Genomic DNA, 20,377 nt, shown 5'->3' with positions numbered 1-20,377 from the left:
TTTCAAGTTGAAGAGCGAGTTAGGACATAAAACATTAAAACAGCACCAAGTAAGGGTCTGTTCTCTTACGTTGAAATTCAGTTTAGTTCAGTTCAGTTGAGTTCAGTTCAGTTCGGCTCAATTCAGTTCGTTCAGTTCCGTTCAGTTCAGTTCAGCTCCTAATTTCCTTCTCTTATAAATTATTCACTTCAGTTCAGTTCAGTTCAGCTGAGTTCAGTTCAGTTCAGTTCAGCTGAGTTCAGTCAATGAGAACAGGCCCTAAATAGGTTAATTTACACCATATATCATACAAATCAGCAAAGATCGTTTTAGCACAACCCCACATAATAGAAAGTAAAAGATCCACCCATAATACAATTTTAGATCACTGAAACAAGCTTTATATCTACATAATTACTTCAATAACTTACTGCAACATCATCCAGATATACAAGAGAGTTTATGTGGACTGTCATAACTATAATCAAACCACATAACCATAAAATCAAGTCATCAAGCTGATCCAAAGTTTCAAATAGATTATGATTAAATATGTGAGTGCAAAGGAACATTATGAACACGGTTTGCTTAACACATGTTCAGATGTTCTCGAGCAGCTTCAGGCCTTCAAGAGCTTCAAGGCATGGTGCCAAAAATCTTCAGGATTAACTATAGAAGAAAAGAAATAAACCAGTCAGGGTTTGTTGTTTCTCATTCTGTAATTAAAAAGAGGGATAACAATGTATACACGCAGCGCAAAAATGTAAGCAGTTAATACAGGTCCAACCTACTTAGACAAAGGTTTTTCACTCAGGGTAAGACTGATAGTATCAAGAGCTCAGGCTATGCTGAAATTGTACATCAGAATACTTTTTACTCAATCTGAACAACTTATGAGTTATGTCATGCTGAATTTTAAGCATTGATAATTTGGTACTGCCTAAAACAGATCTTAGATGATGAGGTATCCGGATTAAACACCATAGGACATGAGTACATACATCTAATCTTCAAAAGTGTAAAACTTGATAAATGAGTAAACAGCTAATTATAAGATGTAAATCTCATAAAGAAGTAGAAATGAAGATATTGTAAGACTCTCCCTTCCGTCAAAAAAAAAAAAGACTCTCCCTCATATCCTCTGAAAGATCGAGTCATCTTCAAAGTTTTATGTCGGACATGTAGAGCCTTGCACCTGCTCTCAGTCAGCTAAGTGAAACTAAAATCAATCCTACAGCCACCATTGCTTATATCTACGTGGTAGATTGATCAAATATTGGACTAAAAACAAGTCTCAAAGTTTGTCAATTCTATAGAAAAATAAGATCTTTGAATGCACATAAGCTTTGTTGAAATGCTTATAAGACGTGCAATTGAGAAATATGAAAATTTCATGGAGGTCCCTAAATCTATAAGATTAATTGATAAGCTGAACTTCACAGAAGCACAATTCTATTACTAGAAAATCAACATATGAGCGAGTAATTAGCCTGAAAAGCATTTACCTCATTGGTTCAAGAGGTTCCCATGTAGCAAGGTTATTCGAATGGGGTATGATATTCTCATATGCTGTGATATTTTCATGGTCCATTTCTATCTCTCTTATTTCTTCAAGCTCAAAATCGTATGAGAACAATCTCTTTTTTCTCCTAAATACCATTTCTTTGGCATTCAAACCAAAAGAAGGTAAAGAGTACTCCTCGTTATCCACATAACCCAAAATTGCATCAATGCGAATGGTGTGCTGCTTTACCCACTTCGTTCCTTCTAACCCCTTCAAGACCCACACATCTATATGGTCCATCTCCAAACTGTTCACAAAGCTCAGAAAACCACCCATTTCAACTAGCCTATCATACATGCCCATGGTCATTGGAAGGTCTGTCACGGAGAATTTTTCATCATCAGCCCCCATAGAGATTATATAATTGGAATTAGATGGACCAGGAAGCCAGTGCAAAGCTCCGAGAGCTGAAATGGGTGTCTGGCCTAATTTATTAAAAAGGGTTCCAACTGGCCCATCAACTGCTTTCCATGATCTTGTCTGCAAGCTCAAAATCTCACAAGCAGTACACCCTGATTTATCCTTGAACAAATGCACCACTTTGAAAACACTTTCTAAATGGCTATAAACTAGCCCATACGATTCCTCATGAAGTTTGCTCGGAAGAGTTCCTAGAGGAAACCCTATCAATTTTCTCGTCATAGGATTCATCACAATTAACCGCCCTGGTTTTCCTTGACTGCCAACCAAAGGCTGATCCAAAGAGGAATTCCTATACTTCATAAGTCCTTCTTGCATAGAGTTGATCAAAATCAACCCATTGCAAGTGGATACAATTGATCCGGAACAGCTAATATTGAGGTCAATTAGCTTGCCCTTCTCATTGTCAATTTCCAAGAAATGGATGAACTTGCTTTGTTTAGTCCCCGAGCTACAAGGGAACAAACAAAAGCTTTCGGCTTGACTGAGTTGGGTTTCGACATGAAATGTAGACAGTCTTTTGCTATCAACTCCGCCCCGGAGTATGATTGGGGTGGTCTCAGCATGATTATTGTAAGCCTCAACAAACTCAGCACAATGGATCAACTTATACCATGCCTTGCAAACACAAGTAAACCTCAAAAGAGATTTGATTGGTAATAAAAGAAAGACCTTAAACATCAAATCATTAGGTAAAAAAGGCACCCAACAAGTTTTCATTTTAACAGCTCTTTCTTGTACCATCTTTATAAAACTCATCTGCCTCTTTTTGATCCCATAATACCTTTCCTCAATTAGGGATTTTCTTTTCAATCTCATTTTTCCTGATTTAAGTGAGAAAAAAACAGTGAATTTCACAAATTAGAAAAAACCCCTTTCTATTAAAACCTACATTATAGTATAATCATAACCTAATTTACCATTTATAGCCCAAAAAACCATAGACATGCAATTCCAATTCCTAACACAAAATGAACTCAATTAATCCAATATTCAAAAGGGTTTTCATATTTGGCATGATATAATGAAACCCAGATAAAACTTTAACTCAGAATTGGACAGAAGGAAATCATAGTATAATCATAAATCCATACAAATTTTGAAATTAAATCAATCAATGGCATGAATGATACTATACATGATATAAATCACAGATTATAAAGATCATTTTTTACAAAAAAAAAAACACATCAATCAAAAAGCAGTTCATTGCTCAATTTTCCCTTAAAAAGATAATTAATTTGATCAGTTAAAATAAAATCACAATAACAAGTACACAGAAAGCAAGGAACTTTGAATCAAAAAAACTGAAAGAGTGAGATTGAGTACCAGTGAATGAAATTGACGACGAAGAACAGAGGCCTGCTCTGTTTTTTTTTTTTTTTTAATAAGAAAATTTACACCAACATTTTTGTGAACTGTGATTCGACGCTGATCTTAATTTATCTCTGTTATTCGGAATCATTCACTCATACAAGTCATACTCGTACGACGCTCATGGTTGTTTATTTCTTTAGTTAAAGAAGAGTACTTTTTTGTTTTGTTTGTTTATGGCCAAATGTCTAGTGACAAGTGTAGTACGCATAGTGCTAGAAATGGTAATTAAGTTATTCGACTTGGATCAATTCAGGTCGGGTCATTTTCGGATACGTAGTGTTAGAAATGGTATTTAAGGTATGTGCGTATGTGGTAATGGTGGACTCATTTGAGTTGGGGCACATTTGGATAAAAAGAATATTGGTCGGATAAGTTTCGCCAAACATTCAAATCAACTTTCATCTACATTAAGGTCATGTTCTCTTACGTTGAAATTCAGTTTAGTTCAGTTCAGTACAGTTTAATTCAATTCAGTTCAGTTCAGCTCAACTCCTAATTTCCTTCTCTTATAAAATATTTATTTCAGTTCAGTTCAGCTGAGTTCAGTCAATGAGAACAGGCCCTAAAAGTATTATTTATAGAACAATTACTAAGATAGTTAGTCTATATGATAAAATGTTTGCTCGTTTTGAAAGAAGAGCATAATGAAATTATTTTTATATCGTTGAATTTAGTGGCCTAAATCTGTTACACGATTAATTATAGGCGTGTCGCGTACCTAACAAAAATAACCTAACAAGACCACTACTATGTAGACGGGCAAGTAAGGGTCGGATCCCAAGAGACTATGGTTCAACTAATTAATTAGACTCAAGTAACTACTAAGCAAGTAACCAATCAATAGTGAAATTCAACTAATCTAATTCTAAACAAAATAAACAAGAAGAATCAAGATGAAATAATTCGATTAATAAAAACATCCAGAGTTAAGTATCACCACTAGTATGAATAATGCAAAGATAAATCCCTACCCCAATTAATCAAAATAATAATACTCAAAGGAAGGACGTGCCCTTGAAAATACCAATAAACCCCTTCCGAGTATTTATGGCTTCTCTAAAATCCAATCAAACCTATTTCCATGGTATCATGCAATTTAGAGACATTAAACTCAACATCCATTCAATCCTAGCAATCCATCCTACCTATTTCCATGGAGAATTTCATGCCCTTATTGAATTTAATCAAACCATCTAATCTCAACTTCCATTGATAAATAAGATACTTGGTTCAATCAATATCAAATTACGTCTAACCTAACATTGATAAATTAGCACAATTCAATAAGCAAAGCAATTAATCTAATAAAATAAGGAATTGGGGGAAATCATGCATTACTCATAACTAGGGTTCAACCTAACCCTAGAATATAAATCTACTCACTCATAATTAAATTAACAAAATAATCAAAAGACATAATAATATAGGAAAGAAGAAATACTTGAATTAATGGAATTGAAGATAGAATCTTGAACAAAGTAAATCTAAAATTGAAGGGAATTGTAGAATTCTTCAACTCAATTTAACGAGTCCAAAAAGTGATCTAATATGCCTAACCAAAGCCTATTTATATCCCTAGGAATAAGTTAAGAAGTTTCCTAAAATAGGTCTTCCAAACCGCCTCAAACTTGGCTTCGATGCTTCGTCAGGTGATAGCCACGGGTTACCCAAAGCTGCTAGGACTTTGCCACGGCCAACCCGTGGTGTCTACTGATCTTGGTAGGCTTCTCTTGGGCATAAAAGGAGGAGCCACGACCAGGCCAAAGCTTAATGCAACAAGCCACGACCAGGCCAAGGCTAGGCAACTTCTACACAAAACTCCTTCGAAAACAACTTCAAGCTTGGAATGTGACCATATGATGTTGGGCTTGTAATCTCCTACACGCTCCTAGCTCACTTAGCTTGCAAAGGTGCTCTTTTACGCGTAAATCCTAAAAAATAAAGAAAGAGAGCACGAGGAGAGCAACATCGAAATATAAAGAAATATAGCTCTAAAAGATTAAATATATAGAGAAAATATGATAGAAACACTCAAATATAACATATAACAATGAGTATATAAATGTGTTATCAAATTCCCCCACACTTAACCTTTACTCGTCCTCGAGGAAAGAAAACAAAACTAACCTAGAAAGCAATAAATCCTAATACTCACTGTCGTAGGAATCACGATTGCACTTAGCATGTGCAACAAGCCCTTTAAACCCCTAGGCTACCCTAGTGGACGAGTTTGGTCTCGTGAAGGTTTTCAAAAGGCATACCTACAAAGCCGAACCAAAAACTTCCAAACCAAAATGTTCAACCAAGTGATTAAATTGAAAATCAAAATCATTTTAATTCAAAACTCAATTTATGCATCACAAATCAATGACATAGATGAAACGATAAATTGTAGCACCCTTCAATAACCAACCAATCTTGCCACTTCCTTTCCTCAAGCTTGAACCTTCCCTAAGGATGCTCAACCCTATTAGCTCAATGCCTCACTTCGATTTGATGACCTTCGTCAAGACTTGCACAAAATCTTGCCCTCCACCGTTTTAGTGACCAATTTGCAAGGAAAATCAAGAGGACTTTTAAAGGGTAAGCTTGGGTGATAGGGTGACAGAGATATAAATTTGGGAATGTGGTGCTTAAAATCAATCCAACAAAAACTCATACATAACACCCTTGAATGTGATATGCACGAAATCATGAAATATCAACCATGAGATTAAAAACAACAAATTTCCAACAATGAACGCATTGCTCTTCCTTGTCAACTCCATTGATTCAACATTAACATTTACCCTTCTTTATTTCTCATCATCATTTTTCAATACTCTTTTTTTTCTTTTCATTTTTTCATTTTTTTCATTTTTTTTATATCATATCTTTATTCACTTTTTTTTTTCATTTTTTTTTTTCATACAACCTTCCTTGTTTTTTCTTTTTTTTTTTTTCATACCACCTTCCTTCGAATAGCTCATCATACAAATCAACATGCCTTAACAAAATACTCTTCTTATCCAAACAATGCATTACGGAACCATAATGTTGTAACACAAGGGTAGTCAAGAAAGAAATAAGGCTCAAAGGGGCTATCAAGAGAAGGATGTAACATATAAAGAAAAATTCCTAAAGATGACTCTGAAAGCTCTAAATAACAAAAATATGCCTCAATCATATTTCCCAAGCAATTCGGTAATCGATCTCAGGAAGCTAAAATGCAAGTCTCAATTAGGGCGATCAAGAAGGAGGGTATTCGATTTGAGTCTTACGAGGTTCGTGGCCCTCCAAAAGGTACTTATCGCACAAGAGGAAAGCGAAACCATCTTACCACAAACAATTGTCATCGAAAGGATTTACGCTCTTATCGAATTACTCAAGCCAATGTCAATCAATTCATGAAAAATAGTGGAAAATGTTATTTTCTTTTGAGAATCACTTGTTTCACATATTGGAATGGAAATTCAAGATGACACTATAAATTACTAAAGCCTGATAAATATAGTGAATAAAACCCTCCCCCACACTTGAATATTGCAATGTCCACAATGCAAAATATATCATGAATAAATATAATAGGGGAAAATACTACACTATGGTAGTACATAGGTTCTACCTAACATACCAAAATAATACAAGAAAATGGCACTAAGACTACCAAACTGCAGAAAACGAAAATCCTAGAGAATAAAACAAATGCAGAAGAACAAGGACACTAAAATAAAAAAAAATAATAAAAAAATAATAACAACTAAGGAGTAATAAAAAAATAAATAAATAAAAAGGAAAACTTTAATCCTAGACATCAAGCTAATACTAGAACAATTAGCTAAAAGATTAAAAGAAAACTAATTAAGGGTTAGAAAATTGGGTTGCCTCCCAAAAGCGCTTGTTTATAAGGTCATAAGCTCGACCTCCTTTAGTAGCTCAACCTGGGTCACCACCACGCAGAGAGAATACTCCACGATCCTGTTTGTTTTTGGGTTCACCTCTATATGGCTCCTTCAAATTGAAGTTGACGTGATTTGTATTCGAACTCATTTTCAGGTAGCTAAACCCATGTGCTAGAATATCGCCCTTTTTTCTCACAAGATTTCTATTAGAAACACAATTATCAACCAAAGGGTTAGTAGCATCAATTCTCAAACAAGTACCACCGTCAAAAGTAAAATTATGGTCATTGAAAAGCTTAAACACAACTTGTTTATCCTGAGCCCTAATGGTCACTTGTCCCTTGGGAACATCTATTAAAGCTTGACTTGTAGCAAGAAAAGGGCGGCCAAAGATAATCGGGATCTTATGGTCTTCTTTCATATCCATTACAACAAAGTCAACAGGAAAAACAAGTTCACCAATCCCAACTAATACATCTTCAACTACACCCTTAGGGAGTCTAACAGTTCTATCAGCCATATAAAGAGATATAGGAGAGGGTTTAAGGTTTTTCAAACCTAATTTGTCATACACTGAAGAAGGCATTAAGTTAACACTAGCACCTAGATCACACAAGACCCTATCAAAATATGTTTCGTTTATCATGCAAGGGATAGTAAAACTACCAGGATCATGCAATTTAGGTGGTAAGCTATCATGTAGAGGATCAGGACATTTCTCCTTTCCTACCAAACTTTCTAATTTCTTATCATTATGATCATGATCTAGAATTCCTTTCACAAAATTTGCAAATTGAGGCATTTGAATTACAAGATCGGAAAAAGGAATGGTAGCATATACCTTCTTAAGAGTCTCAGAATACTTCCCAAAATGCTTATCGAGCACGACTTTTGATAACCTTTGCGGGAAAGGCATCGGTTCCTCATAGGCATGTGGAGCAACATATTTGGGACCTTCATTCTCACGTATTTTAGTTTTCGACTCTGGATTGCACACTTTCTCCTCTAATCCCCCCGTAGTCAACTCATCTCTCTTCACGAAAATTGCATTGCATTGTTTTGTTTGGACTTTTGCTTGATCTTGAAGAGTTGATAAATGACTCACTTGTTGTGATAATTGAGAAAGATGAGTTTCTATCCTCTTATTTTGAGCAACAAGCAGTTGGATTGAGTTTTCAAAATATTCATTCTGCTTTGCTTGTAACTCAAATTGCTTTGAAATAAGCTCTTGTTGTTGTTGTTGTTGTTGGGAAGTAGCAAAAGTCTCCATAATGGACTCAAGATTTGAAGATTGAGGTGGTGGTTGGTGCATGGGATGATGATTGATAGGTGCCCTTGCTTGAAAAGCGGGTGGTGATGGAGGATTCGCTATAGCTTGAGTGTTCTTGTATGAGAACCCTTGATGATTTCTCCACCCTTCATTAAATGGCCTTGTGGAGGTTGTGGTATAAATAGCATTAGCTTGCTCAATCGTCATTCCATCATAATTGGGTTGACACTCCCGTGCAGTATGGCCTTGCAATCCACACATCTGACAAGTTTCCATCGAGGGTCGAGGGGACTCAGCTTGGAGTTGATTGACTTTATGAGTTAGTGCCTGCACAGAACTAGTCAACATGGTTAGAGCATCAACATCATGTTTATTACCTATGTTGATAGCGTTTTGTCCCCTTGGATGGTAATTATCATTAGCCGCCATCTTCTCAATCAAATCCTTCGCATCGGTTGGATTCTTAGTCATGATGGAACCTCCAGACGCAGCATCAATGTATATGCGAAACTCATTGGTCAAACCATTATAGAACGTTTGGATCAACATCCACTCTGGAATACCATGGTGAGGGCATTGTCTTTGCAATCGTTTAAATCTTCTCCATGCCTCATATAGGGATTCGTCATTGGATTGATGGAAAGTAGATAGCTCGTTCCTTAATTTTGCGGTTTTCTCTTGCCCCAAGAATTTGACTAGAAAGGCCTTAGCAAGCTTGTCCCACGTATCAAAAGAACCAATACCTTCATCTCGTAGCCATTCCCTTGCCCTATCCCTTAGTGAAAAAGGGAAGAGGCGTAGTCTAATAGCATCATCAGTGACACCATTGAGCTTCATAGTGTCACACTTCTCCAAGAAACTATCAATGTGAGTCACAGGGCAATCATTCGGTAAGCCCGCAAAAGAGTCATTGGAAATGAATTGTATGAATTGGGGTTTCAACTCAAAACTCTGAGCGGTGACAGGTGGTCTAACAATACTAGAGAGGAATCCGGTTGTTGTATCCGGAATACCATACTCCAAAAGAGATTTTGTTCCTGGATCAACCATGTCTCTTGTATTTCGATTTTTCCTCCTTTTACCTCTTCGTCTTCTTGCAGTAGCTTCGATCTCAGAATCAAAAGGTGTTAAATCATCTGAACCTAAACTTCGAGTTTGCATGCAACAAAGAAACTAAAACGGAAGATCAAAGAAACAAGGAACAATAGCCGAAGCAACAAAATAAATGCTTAGTAAAAACGAATCACGAATAACTAGAATGAAACCGTTAGTCCCTGGCAACGGCGCCAAAATTTGATAGGCGTGTCGCGTACCTAACAAAAATAACCTAACAAGACCACTACTATGTAGACGGGCAAGTAAGGGTCGGATCCCAAGAGACTATGGTTCAACTAATTAATTAGACTCAAGTAACTACTAAGCAAGTAACCAATCAATAGTGAAATTCAACTAATCTAATTCTAAACAAAATAAACAAGAAGAATCAAGATGAAATAATTCGATTAATAAAAACATCCAGAGTTAAGTATCACCACTAGTATGAATAATGCAAAGATAAATCCCTACCCCAATTAATCAAAATAATAATACTCAAAGGAAGGACGTGCCCTTGAAAATACCAATAAACCCCTTCCGAGTATTTATGGCTTCTCTAAAATCCAATCAAACCTATTTCCATGGTATCATGCAATTTAGAGACATTAAACTCAACATCCATTCAATCCTAGCAATCCATCCTACCTATTTCCATGGAGAATTTCATGCCCTTATTGAATTTAATCAAACCATCTAATCTCAACTTCCATTGATAAATAAGATACTTGGTTCAATCAATATCAAATTACGTCTAACCTAACATTGATAAATTAGCACAATTCAATAAGCAAAGCAATTAATCTAATAAAATAAGGAATTGGGGGAAATCATGCATTACTCATAACTAGGGTTCAACCTAACCCTAGAATATAAATCTACTCACTCATAATTAAATTAACAAAATAATCAAAAGACATAATAATATAGGAAAGAAGAAATACTTGAATTAATGGAATTGAAGATAGAATCTTGAACAAAGTAAATCTAAAATTGAAGGGAATTGTAGAATTCTTCAACTCAATTTAACGAGTCCAAAAAGTGATCTAATATGCCTAACCAAAGCCTATTTATATCCCTAGGAATAAGTTAAGAAGTTTCCTAAAATAGGTCTTCCAAACCGCCTCAAACTTGGCTTCGATGCTTCGTCAGGTGATAGCCACGGGTTACCCAAAGCTGCTAGGACTTTGCCACGGCCAACCCGTGGTGTCTACTGATCTTGGTAGGCTTCTCTTGGGCATAAAAGGAGGAGCCACGACCAGGCCAAAGCTTAATGCAACAAGCCACGACCAGGCCAAGGCTAGGCAACTTCTACACAAAACTCCTTCGAAAACAACTTCAAGCTTGGAATATGACCATATGATGTTGGGCTTGTAATCTCCTACACGCTCCTAGCTCACTTAGCTTGCAAAGGTGCTCTTTTACGCGTAAATCCTAAAAAATAAAGAAAGAGAGCACGAGGAGAGCAACATCGAAATATAAAGAAATATAGCTCTAAAAGATTAAATATATAGAGAAAATATGATAGAAACACTCAAATATAACATATAACAATGAGTATATAAATGTGTTATCAATTAACTTCACAATAGACATAACGAGAGATAATGGACCACTCCTATTTGCTCAACCTTATGTTATCAATTACATGACATTATTGACATATGAGTGGCTACTATGAAAAGGTATTATATGAATCAACGGATCAACCCTGTGGTAATAATAATAAGACTAACCTCTATTATCATTATTTTATTGGTAAGTAGGTTGGATGATATAATACAAACAAAATTAAATTAAAGAAAGTTGACGAAACTTTAGCATTCTTTTTTCCTTTTCCCTCCTTTGATCTTTTCTTCTTAACCTTAACAATTTTCTTCTTCATAAAGAAATGGCATCTACTTTTGTGACCCCTCTTTCTTTAGTCTTTATAAACAGTTTGCTATCAGAAAAAGATAAGCATGGTTGAAAGACACTTTGCCATTATAACTATTAATATGGTATAAGAACTAAGAAATAGTTAATCTAAAACTCTTCTTCTTCTCTCCTCAATTTTTGAAGTTTTTCTAGGCCAAGTGGTCATTTGTTGACCAACTTTAGCTCCCTAGCCTATATAATACACCAAACTTGTGTATAACGTACCTAGTACATAATATTAGAAAAAGAACGTGTATATTTTGTCTGAAAAATTGCATTTTTATCCATTGAATTTTGATATTGTTTATACGAAGTATATAATTAAGTTTAAAGTTGATTTGAAAAGAAAATAACTTAGAAAAAGAATCAGTAATACTAAATACAAAATTTGATAATTACGGTCTTAAGGGTTTAGTTTTTGCTCCATCCAAATTAGTATTTACATTTTTCTTTAAGTTTTAACCTTTCCAATACAAATTTTACTCTTACATACTAACAAAGTGTTGGCTCACTTGATAAGACTCTTTTCTCGAATCCTAGAGGTATAGGTTTTGAATTTTACCAAGTGAGTGTACTTTGGAATGGAGATTCCTTTGCTCTCCCTTCTACATCCAAATGCCTAGCCCGCAAATACTAGATCAAAAAAATCGTATTTTGTGTTGTACCGTAACATTTTCTAAATCGATTACTTCTTATTTCTTAAGTACAACACGTTAAGGTCATAGTAAAGACAAATAAAACCTATTATTCCCACGTGATAGATGATTACGAACAAAACCATTTGATGGGAAAGAATTACAAATAAAACACGAAAACTAAGAAAAAATGTTGCTTACCAAAAGAGTGACTTCTTTTCTTAGCTTTGCCCGAATTATTGACTGCGCTACCAAATTTGCTGCTTTCCCCTCTCTCAATCTTCACTCTGGTAAACTAATCAACTCTCTTACTTATTTTTAATTTAATTGTTTAGTTTTGAGATTCTGGGAAAATGTTTGATTAATTGCTTCATTTTCTGATTAAAAAGTCATTAACTTGCAACCCCATTTTAAATTTTTAAAATTTTAATTTGGGATGGAGTATATTCAACTAAAAGTTCTTCAAATTGGGTTGATTCTGAAATCTACGGTTTTTGTTATTCTAATTTTGTTTATGTTTGTTACAAATGTCAACAGCAAGTTCAATGGTGAATGAAGAGAAAATGGGTGGAAATGATGAGCAAATTACTCGAGTTCTATTTTGTGGGCAACAATTTGTTGATTCTTATAATTACACCAAAGAGTATTTGAGTAATTATCCTTATATTCAGGTAAACTTTACCCAGCAATGCTGTTAAAATACTTAAAGCTGAAGTCTTTATTCACTGATATTGAACATTAGAAATACATTGATTTGATATCATTGAATTTAGTATTAGATATCCAATTGAAGTGAATAATTGAATATTGCCTCAATTTTATAGAAACCGAACCCAGGTCGAGTTAGGGTTGATCTTTGATTGATCATGGACAATTTGTGGTGTAGAGGCTTATTGTCTATAAGGGCGATGAACTTCTAGAGGAAAGGGTTAGGTGAATTTTTTTTGTTTACACCTTCTTTCTTAAATTGCGTGTTCATGTAGTGAATTGACTAAATTCCAAGTAAAAAAAAAAAAAAAATGGAGGAAGTACTATTTTATGCTTTGATGTTGTTCATATTGCTTCTTGCCATTCTAAGCTTTCTTTGTGTAATAAAATTTCAAGCCTTTAGAGTTATTTAATTGTCTAAGAAGTATCAAGTATGGTAGATTGGTAGTTATACATGATGTTTCTAACTTTCTATGTAAATAAGTCTATCCATGTTGAAAATTTTATTGTAGGTTGATGATGTCCCTCTAAGTGATGTGCCCAATGTGATTGGCAACTACCACATGTGCATACCGAGGATGATGCGAATAGATTCAGATATTATTTCTCGTGCAAAACAAATGAAGCTCATATTACAGTTTGGTGTTGGCTTAGAGGGTATTTCTCTGGGTTTGCTATTGTTTATGTGATTCTGATAATTCCTTGTATTTTCTTTTTTCTTCTTGAGTGATTGAAGGGAAGATGCAGAATTTAGTGCATTCATTGACATTGTGTCTGGCTTCTGTTTTGAGCAGGTGTTGATGCAGATGCAGCAACAAAACATGGAATTAAAGTTGCTAGAATTCCCGCAGATGGCACTGGAAATGCTGCTTCTTGTGCAGAGATGGCAATATATCTGATGTTGGGCCTTTTACGAAAACAAGTAGGCTGTTTTTGTGTAGTGGTGTACAAACTTCATTTTCCATTGCTTATTGAAGGATATTTATAGTCTCGTTTCTCTGTGAACTTTTCATCTGCCAGACAAATTTAAGCTTCCCTTGCTAATTTTTTGCAGAAGGAGATGGAGATTTCAATAAAGCTGAAAAAACTTGGCGAGCCTGCTGGTGGAACTTTATTTGGGAAAACTGTGAGATCTCCTTTCCCCCCATCCCCTTCCCCTGGCTATTGCTGCGTTATTAACTGCACCAAAATTTTTGGATTTTATAGTTTACATCTTCTCTGTTTACTTCATGTATGAGTCAGAATTTTAAGCCACAGTGTCTTTTTGAAGGGTTTGGTAGTATCTGAACGTTATCTATGTTGTTTGACTGAGAGAAGGCAACTGATCAGTTATCATTATAGCTAATATCAAAATTCTATCTTGAAGAATGATCGATTGTTCTTCATGTGTCAGTACAAATGGCAGTTTAAAATTCAATCATGAAGAATGATCAAGTGCTCTTCATGAGTCATCCCAACAATGAGCTCAGAAGTTGGTGAAAAGTTATCCCAAGCCCTAGTTTGGCCAGGTGCAGCTTGTTTATAGTGTAGTAGATTCATTTGTAGATGTTGAGTCGGATGGCTGTAGTAAACAGACTCGGTGAAAAGCTTGTTTATAGCACTGGATTTAGATAAAGGTCTTTATGTCAGCAAAAGTTGTGAAGAAGATTGTTTGGTGTTTACTTTCTTGCTTTTTATCTAATTAGTTGATTTCCACTTTTCACTTAATTTCCAAGCTGACATGAAGACCATATATGCTTAAACAGGTGTTAATTTTGGGTCTTGGGAATATTGGGCAAGAATTGGCAAAGCGGTTGAGACCATTTGATGTTAAAATCCTTGCGACAAAACGTAGTTGGTCCTCTTTTCAAAATGGTGCGACTGTTATTGCATTTGTGAAACTAACTACTTATGTTTCCAATTATGCTCTTATTTTTTATGATTAGGTGTCATGTATAAATTTTATATTTTCAGGTTCTTCAGCCCATAATGATTGTGTTGCTGATTTAGTTGATGAGAAGGGTAGCCATGATGACATATACAAGTATGCAGGAATGGCAGACATAGTTGTTTGTTGCCTAAATATGAACCGTGAGACGGTAATGCTACTTAAAAATATTGACTTGCTTGTACTGTCAAATTCCATGTTGTCTGAGAGAAGTGCTGACCAAGGTGTGTCTTTGCTAATGTTTAGGCTGGTATCATAAACCACTCATTCATGCAGTCCATGAAAAAGGTGTGTTTTGCTTACTTTTGATTCAAGTCAGCTATTCCTTTTCCCCTTAAAAATGTTAGCATGTCACGATTTTCTATAGAGAAGCAAAAGATCTACTATGAGAAACTTTGAGCTCAACTGATTTTTTTTTTAATTTCTTAGTGTTGTTTAGATTTTTTTTCCCTAGTGTTCTTTTTGATGAAATCCAATTGTTTTTGGCTCTTTCACTATGTATGCAGGGGGCCTATCTGGTAAATGTTGCTCGTGGAGGTCTCCTAGATTATGATGCTGTTGCACAAAGTCTCAAGTCTGGCCATTTAGGAGGCTTGGGTATCGATGTGGCTTGGACTGAGCCATTTGATCCCAGTGACCCAATCTTGCAGTTTCCAAATGTTCTTATCACACCTCATGTTGCTGGGGTTACAGAATATTCCTATAGATCCATGGCAAAGGTATGAAAATCTCAGGCTTAAGATTTTAAGATTTTTTTTTTTAAAAAAAAACAGATTCTAAGATATTATTTAAAAGGAAATCAAATCCGTTTGTTTGTTATTGATATCCCTGGGAAATCTCTAACTTCTCATTCGATATTACCTAGTCCACCCATTTACGATATACCTGCTTCAATTTGTAGCTGTTTATGATGCCTCTTGAACCATAAGGTTTTTTAGCACTAGCATTGACCTATGATTCATATCATGCAATGTCTTCGGAATGCTTTTGAAACTTTTATCGATTTAAATTATCCTAGCTGTTCAGTTTATAGGCAACCTAAATTAGATGGCTAGTGATAAGGCTGTGGGAATCACCTAAAAATGTGTGTCCGAACTACAAATTTTCTAATTATTTAGTAGTTAGATATTAATCGTTGTAAACTGTTGATGGAGTGTACAACATTGAGTTCTTAGTGGATGGTATGATTGGCGCATTTTCATTCATGTTAAACACTGCAAGGCATTGAATGAGCTACAGCTGGTGATTTGGGATCAAGTTCCATCACATGCTAAAATCCACTGCTAATCCTAAAATAAGGGCCTCAGGCACTGGTATCCAAGGATCCGATGTTCATTTGTTGGCTTGGGATACATTAATTTCATGAATTGAAAAGAATGATTCGATGAGGATCTTTACATGTGTTGTGATATGTTGTGGCTAGGGAAATACATAGAGATTCCAATGACTCTCATTATCCCAATTTGGTTGAAAGTGAGTGTAGGCCTCGTAAACCATAATTTTTTGTGTTTTCTATCATTTTATGGCCATGCACATTATGAAGTTTTCAGATTTCGTTTTCTTATGTTTTTAGAGAAAGGATAATCTTTATTTTCTAGGCTTAACTAAAAAATAGTCATGGACATTCTGGTACAGAATCTACTGATTGAACAATGGACAAACATGCAGGTGGTTGGCGATACTGCTCTTCAACTTCACAATGGGAGCAAAACAGCTACAGGAATACAATATGTGAACTGATAAGGCTCATCATCAAGTAACAGGTATAATTTCCTGCCCCCCTCGTTTGATCGTAAGGCGAGGAGGAAGAGCAAGGGAAATACTAATACTCATTTATTGTTTCACTTGAATCTAGTTGTAGAATTGTTGCTTGCCCTGTAGTGATTTTTTTGTGGATTGGTTGGTTTTTTTTTTTTTCTTTTTTTTTTCTTTTTTTGGGTGGGTGGGGGGTGGTTTGAGGAGTTTGCTTCATATTTTTGTATTGTGATTGGATGCTCCCATTACTTTGTATTGAGACCTACCTATGATTTTAAACACATTATGGACCTATTATTGGTGTTATCTCACTCTCTGGGTTAAAGGAATTTCAATAAGGTATTATGTTTAGCAAGATTTCTGTAGAAACATTTGGCATCAATTATATAAAATAATAATAATTCTGCTAGCTTTTCTAATGAACATTTTCATTGTATTTTTCGGAACAACATTATTTTAAATCATCCAAAATTTACAAGTTCTCCTAATTCTACTCATATAATACATCACAACTCGAGAAAAGATATCCTTCAGAAATATTTTTAATTGTGAAATAACTTCTAAGAGCTCCTGTAATATTATGCATGTCATTGGTATACCAAGATGGCTCAAAAGTTAGCAGACAAATGAACACTTGTAAGCCCGAAGTATATATTGTGAGCTGCATGGAAATTCTTTGCTAGATAACCTCCCCATTAGCTTTCGCTAAAATCAGCATCTATCACCTCTCCATTACCATCAGAACTGGTTCCAGTAGGTTCATTTGAATCAGCAGAAGTTCCTGCTGTAGGACCTGCCCCAGCCGCTCCTGGTTGACTGTACAAAGATTGTCCCATCTGCATTACTTCCTGGTTTACTGCAGCTATGGCATCCTTAATCTTCTGAGTTACGCCACCTTCCATAGCATCCTTGAGGTCTTTTAGTTTGGTCTCAACTTTCTCCTTTACTGCAGCAGGGATTTTTTCTCCCAACTCCTTCAGCTGCTTCTCAGTTTGATACACTACAGAATCAGCTTGGTTCTTGGTGTCAATTGCATCTCTCTTCTCCTTATCCTCTTGTGCGAACTTCTCCGCCTCTTGAACCATCTTTTCCACCTGCAACAATCATTCATTCACATTAATATCTATCCAAACAGCTTTGCTGCTTAAAACCATGTTTACAACCAATTATTTCTTGGTCAGGTCATTTTCCAGCAACTCTGTTTTTAAGTGCATATCAAATATATGTCTGTTTCAACACAAATAACGACTTTTGCCTTGTCTACACAAAACATACCTCATCTTTAGGCAAAGTGCTAGCACCAGTTATAGTAATGTCCTGTTTCTTTCCAGTTCCTTTGTCAACAGCAGTGACAGAAAGAATTCCATTGGCATCAATATCGAACTTAACTTCGATTTGGGGTACCCCACGCGGAGCTGGAGGTATCCCATCTAGTCGGAAGCTTCCAAGTGATTTGTTATCTCTCACAAACTCTCTTTCTCCTTGAAGAACATTGATCTCTACACTTGTCTGCCCATCTGCAGCAGTTGAGAAAACTTCTGATTTGGAAGTAGGCAGTGTCGTGTTTCTCGGAATGATCTTTGTCATAACACCACCAAGAGTCTCTAACCCCAGAGACAGTGGTGTTACATCCAATAAAACTATGTCACTAACATCTCCAGCCAACACACCAGCCTGAAATTGACCGCCATTTGGGAAGGAAGAGTTAACCACGAACTACACCAAAGACTCTTAAATTTAATACTGAATGAAAAACTACTTACCTGAACAGCTGCACCAAGGGCTACTACTTCATCAGGGTTTACAGTGCAATTCGGGTCTTTACTTGTCATCTTTTTCACAACATCCTGTACAGCTGGTATCCTTGTTGATCCACCAACAAGGATAACTTCGTCTATGTCTTTAATCGATAGTTGTGCGTCCTTTAAAGCAGTTTCAACTGGTGTCTTCAATCTGCAGAATATAAAGCATCTTGTCAGTAATCAAAGCAAAGTGACACAATTTGAGAAAATAACTACTTCAGTTTTCTGAACATTATACCTGTCGAGCAAGTCTGAACATAACTCTTCGAACTTTGCTCTTGTGAGGGTTGTGTCAATATGTTTTGGGCCGTCCTGTGTTGCAGTAATGAAAGGTAAGCTGTCAAAACACACCATTGATGATCTTAGTAAAATCTGAAATGATTTCTAAAGGTACAATCCTGTGGAAAAGTATGATACACATATAGTACTTGCCTAATGCTTGTCTGAGTTAAGGTCGAAAGCTCAATCTTTGCCTTCTCAGCAGCTTCAGTTAGACGCTGAAGAGCTTGTCTGTCATTCCGAAGATCAATACCCTCATTCTTCTTGAAAGTTTCTGCTAGCCAATCTACCATTCTCTGCAGAAGCAATTACAAACAACTTTATCATTCCACTGGACAAGAATGACGAATCGATTAAAGGTAACATAAGGCATGCTTTGTTTCCTACCTTATCAAAGTCGTCGCCTCCCAAGTGAGTGTCACCTGATGTAGATAACACCTCAAAAACTCCATCTCCAACCTCAAGAACTGCAAAAGGCAGAAAGAGTTGCAATGTAAGATAATCTGATGTACTGCATCAAAAACTACTGCAGAATTCTGATAAATACATAGAATCTCTCACAATTGTAGTCACTTTCTTTGAAGAACTTACCCGAAACATCAAAAGTACCACCTCCAAGATCAAAAACCAAAATCGTCTCATTATTCTTCTTCTCGAACCCATATGCTAATGAAGCAGCAGTAGGTTCATTGATAATCCTAAGAACATCCAAACCAGCAATTCTACCAGCATCCTTAGTAGCAGTCCTCTGAGAATCATTGAAATAAGCCGGTACAGTAATCACCGCCTTATTAACACTATCATTCAAGAACCTTGATGCATCCTCCACAAGCTTCCTCAACACCTGCATTATTTTTTTTTCACATACACAACATCTCATTCAGTTATCTAATCTCAACAATGCAAGTAATCATACAAAAAAACACGAAAAATGAATCAGTACTACCTGAGCAGAAATCTCCTCAGGAGAAAATAGCTTCCCAATAGCAGGACACTCAAGCTTAACATTCCCATTATCATCCTTCACAACTTTATAAGAAACCTGCTTAGACTCCTCATCAACCTCTCCCATCTTCCTCCCTACAAACCTCTTAACCGAAAAGAACGTGTTCTCAGGGTTAACCACTGCCTGTCGCTTCGCAATCTGACCCACGAGGCGATCACCATTCTTGGTGTAAGCCACCACAGAAGGCGTGGTGCGCTGCCCTTCGATATTGGTTATGATAGTGGGTTGTCCTCCTTCCATTGCCGCGACAGCGGAGTTTGTAGTCCCTAAGTCTATCCCCACCACCTTCTCACACACCACTCGTAAACCACCGAACCTTCTAGAGTGTCCGGGAACATTGCCATTTCTTCTCTTAGAGCCAACAAGTACTGATACTCTGTTATTCCTGAGTTTTTGTCCTAGGAAAGTAGTGTTGTTTTTGTTGCTGGTTTTTCCTAGGATGTTGATTTGGGTTGCTGCTGAGGTTGTTGCCATGATTATTGTACCAAGTTTCAGAGATTTCACAGAAAATCTGAAAAACAGAGAATTAATCAAGTTTTTATTTCAATTTTTTTTTTTTTAATGGGTTAGGTGAAAGTGATAAAGATGATCAAGTTATAAAAAGGAAGTTTTGGAGGGAGAGTATTCTAGAAGGCTCTTTGGTTCTCCACCGTTGGATTGGGTGGGATTGAGATGCAAGAGTTTGGTGACCGTTGGATTTGGATTTTTTATTTTTTGAAATTTGTGGGTTTAATTTTCTAGTAAAGTCCAGGAGTTTCTGTAAGA

At 36.0% G+C, this 20,377-nt stretch overlaps 4 protein-coding genes and 1 non-coding gene across 6 annotated transcripts; 2 read left to right on the top strand and 3 right to left on the bottom strand.

Annotated features, from left to right (window-relative positions):
• Positions 1-324: 324 nt before the first annotated feature.
• Positions 325-3,508, bottom strand: LOC145614995 (F-box/kelch-repeat protein At3g23880-like). The gene is made up of 3 exons (XM_081670081.1): positions 3,293-3,508; positions 1,485-2,787; positions 325-648 (listed from the first exon to the last, which is right to left on the bottom strand). The coding sequence occupies exons 2-3, from the start codon at positions 2,780-2,782 to the stop codon at positions 645-647; spliced, it is 1,302 nt and encodes a 433-aa protein (XP_081526207.1). The 5' UTR covers positions 2,783-2,787; positions 3,293-3,508; the 3' UTR covers positions 325-644.
• Positions 3,509-7,255: 3,747 nt separating this feature from the next.
• Positions 7,256-9,652, bottom strand: LOC145613033 (uncharacterized). Its single transcript, XM_081668101.1, has one exon. The coding sequence runs from the start codon at positions 9,650-9,652 to the stop codon at positions 7,256-7,258; it is 2,397 nt and encodes a 798-aa protein (XP_081524227.1).
• Positions 9,051-9,157, top strand: LOC145615769 (small nucleolar RNA R71). The gene has a single exon (XR_014107360.1). It is a non-coding gene; the product is annotated as a small nucleolar RNA R71 (small nucleolar RNA).
• A 2,657-nt stretch (positions 9,653-12,309) lies between the features above and the next one.
• On the top strand, positions 12,310-20,342 carry LOC145613108 (uncharacterized). 2 transcript variants are annotated; one of them, XM_081668164.1, is made up of 11 exons: positions 12,310-12,425; positions 12,673-12,806; positions 13,356-13,500; positions 13,638-13,765; positions 13,898-13,969; positions 14,589-14,697; positions 14,797-14,921; positions 15,017-15,058; positions 15,277-15,489; positions 16,439-16,533; positions 20,183-20,342. In XM_081668164.1, the coding sequence occupies exons 1-10, from the start codon at positions 12,326-12,328 to the stop codon at positions 16,508-16,510; spliced, it is 1,140 nt and encodes a 379-aa protein (XP_081524290.1). In that variant the 5' UTR covers positions 12,310-12,325; the 3' UTR covers positions 16,511-16,533; positions 20,183-20,342. The 2 variants fall into 2 exon arrangements, with proteins under 2 accessions (XP_081524290.1, XP_081524289.1); XM_081668163.1 differs by lacking the exon at positions 20,183-20,342 and having other exon boundaries at positions 16,439-16,889.
• Positions 17,102-20,161, bottom strand: LOC145613109 (stromal 70 kDa heat shock-related protein, chloroplastic-like). Its single transcript, XM_081668165.1, has 8 exons — positions 19,553-20,161; positions 19,198-19,450; positions 18,994-19,073; positions 18,760-18,902; positions 18,566-18,664; positions 18,289-18,478; positions 17,801-18,199; positions 17,102-17,619 (listed from the first exon to the last, which is right to left on the bottom strand). Exons 1-8 carry the CDS (start codon positions 20,084-20,086, stop codon positions 17,221-17,223), a joined length of 2,097 nt encoding a protein of 698 aa, XP_081524291.1. The 5' UTR covers positions 20,087-20,161; the 3' UTR covers positions 17,102-17,220.
• Positions 20,343-20,377: the final 35 nt, after the last annotated feature.

Source organism: Chenopodium album, chromosome 25 (assembly GCF_948465745.1).
Source record: "Chenopodium album chromosome 25, dcCheAlbu1.1, whole genome shotgun sequence".
Lineage (NCBI taxonomy): Eukaryota > Viridiplantae > Streptophyta > Magnoliopsida > Caryophyllales > Amaranthaceae > Chenopodium > Chenopodium album.
The sequence above is the reverse complement of the archived record's forward strand: the minus strand, read 5'-3'. Positions and strand labels throughout refer to the sequence as shown.